The 2,516-nt window shown below is 32.7% G+C and overlaps 1 protein-coding gene across 1 annotated transcript; it reads right to left on the bottom strand.

The window, feature by feature from the left end:
- Positions 1-1,768: 1,768 nt before the first annotated feature.
- LOC134727172 (uncharacterized) lies at positions 1,769-2,516 on the bottom strand. Its single transcript, XM_063591553.1, has one exon. It carries the CDS (start codon positions 2,506-2,508, stop codon positions 1,933-1,935), a length of 576 nt encoding a protein of 191 aa, XP_063447623.1. The 5' UTR covers positions 2,509-2,516; the 3' UTR covers positions 1,769-1,932.

Raw genomic sequence — 2,516 nt, 5'->3', positions numbered from 1 at the left:
GTTGTTAGGTTTTATCTCAGTGGTTTTAGATGAGAGGTTTTAGGTGCAAACAGTTTGACATATGTCAAGTGAGTCGGATAACAGCTAGAAAACACGTTGGATAAGTTAGACGGAAAAGTTTAAGTATCAATAAAACATCCAAATAAATGAATTAAGATCTTAAACCAGAGGTTTCAGTTAATAATCGACTTCAGAGTCAGAATATCCTTTGCTATCGTTAAAGTATGGATACTTCTTAAATATGGCGGGAAAAATCTTAAATTCATATGAATTCAAACAATCAAAGAAAGATAACTTCATATTCCAATATTTATATGTAAGTGTGATACCACTTTGTATAATAAGTATCCTAACCAGAAACGCTGGATCATTGTACAATGACGTACGTGCTAAATACTCCTTTTCCCAAATAATAAATATCAATTCTGCCGGTCAGTGAGGTACTGTGAAATACTACTAACTATCGAGAAAATAACACGCATAAATTCAACTACTTCATAATTTTGATTATTTTAAACAGTTTTGTCATCTTATCACTAAAACAGTTAAATAGATATCCAAAGATGTGGTATGAGTGTTAATGAGACAACTCTCCATCCAAGTCATTTTTTATTTAAGTAACAATTGGGAAGAAGTGGTTATATTGGCTGGACATATTACATGTATTTGGCCATTAGTTTTCTCCTGTTTGAATTGTTTTACATTGTTATTTCGGGGCCTTTTAGAAATAGCTGACTATGCGTTATGGGTTATGTTCATTGTTAAAGGCCGTACAGTGACCTATAATTGTTAATTTATGTGTCATATTGGTCTCTTGTGGAGCGTTGTCTCATTGGCAATAACACCACATCTTCTTTTATATATACAGATATATCGATCGCAACCAAAGACAACATGATGTTTTAATGCATTCGAGCTGACTAAATCTGCCAAGTTCGCCACCCTTTCTTGTACTACAAGCTCCTATTCAAATTGTTAATGGCTTCCTAAACTTTAGACCTGTCCATATACGATGAAGATTAATGAAGAAAGTCAACTTCAATCTCACATTCACGCATTAATTCTAGGTGGGTTTTTTATGCTCCATTCATGGGCATTATGTTTTTTGGTCTGTGTGTCCGTTCGTCATGCTTTGAACAGGTTAAAGTTTTTGGTCGAGGTGGTTTTTGATGATGTTGAAGTCCAATCAACTCGACACTTAGTACATATGATCAATATGATATGATCTTTCTAATTTTAATGCCAAATCAGAGATTTTCTCCCATTTTCACGGTTTAATGACCATAGGTAATAATAGTGAAATTTGGGCATCCGATATGGGACACATTCTTGTTTCTAGATAAGATAATCAATAGATTTACATTCTATTCGATAACAGTCATTTGTTTAGTTAAAAAAGACATCTGATTATTTAATTTAGTGTATATTTATCAATAGTTTACAGAAAAGGAATAATGAAAGTGAAAATACATATAAATGAAACTGCACTTGTTATACGCCCATTCTAGAATCTGACAACTTTTTCTTCAATGTTTTTACATACATGATATATGCTTAAATCTATCAAACTTTTAAGCATTTAAAATTCGATATAATTTTTAAAAATGAGACGCACTGCTGTTCTAAAACTTCGAGGTGTACACATTTTTGGCTAGCTCTGTCATACCATGAAATAGAACATACTAATAGATTGAAAGATTTTTTATGTGGTCTTGTTGGGCAAACGAAAACACATAATAGTTAAATTCATTTACTCAAAACAGATCGTTCAACAAGTCTAAAACTATAAACCTTTCAACTCAAAACAAAAAGGAACTAGTGTATCCTTATATGCTGTGTTGTCAACATATTTCTTAAAGCATTAAAGAAAAATTCAGAATACGTAGGTCTTAGATTGACTACAAACATACTAAATAATCGGTGACCAATTCTTCAAAGTTTTAACTGTTCTAACTCTGTAACTATATCATTTTGTTTTGATTCAGTATCTGGTATCTCTATAGTTGGTACCTTTTTATGCCATTCACCAGTTGCAGCCATTCCAATATAAAACTCTACCGTTCGCCCACCATTTTCTGAGTTTAATTTGCTCTCTGGTATAAAAGTAGTCTTTATTGCTATAATATTAGTGCATTTACCGAGTTTTTCAAGATGTCTGAACACCCAAAGTCTTCTATTATCGGCTGTCACCCATTTTCCGTCCCTGTTCATAACAGAAATCATTGGAAGGTCTTTAAAATTACACCTTCCTTCCATTATATCGTCGAGAGTTCCTCCAACCGACCTACGACATCTGAAAAGTGCGTTGATTCTATTTTGGCTGAAGTAAATTTCAGATGGTTTTAGTTTTATAAAAAGATCAGGATGTGAAACCACCAGTTGATCAATATCAAAAGCTACTTCACCCATTACTGTGAATAAATCAAATCTGAGAAACGAAACAATTATGTAATTTATAAATAGTCCGACGCTGTTCTGAAAACTTCCGCATACGTTTATATCGATCATTAGATAGT

Source organism: Mytilus trossulus, chromosome 7 (assembly GCF_036588685.1).
Source record: "Mytilus trossulus isolate FHL-02 chromosome 7, PNRI_Mtr1.1.1.hap1, whole genome shotgun sequence".
Taxonomy (NCBI): Eukaryota; Metazoa; Mollusca; class Bivalvia; order Mytilida; family Mytilidae; genus Mytilus; species Mytilus trossulus.
This window is presented reverse-complemented; position numbering and strand designations above follow the sequence as displayed.

Bases quoted from the DNA above. Each gene is read 5' to 3' on its own strand.
- LOC134727172 (XM_063591553.1), bottom strand. From the start codon at position 2,508: ATGATCGATATAAACGTATGCGGAAGTTTTCAGAACAGCGTCGGACTA.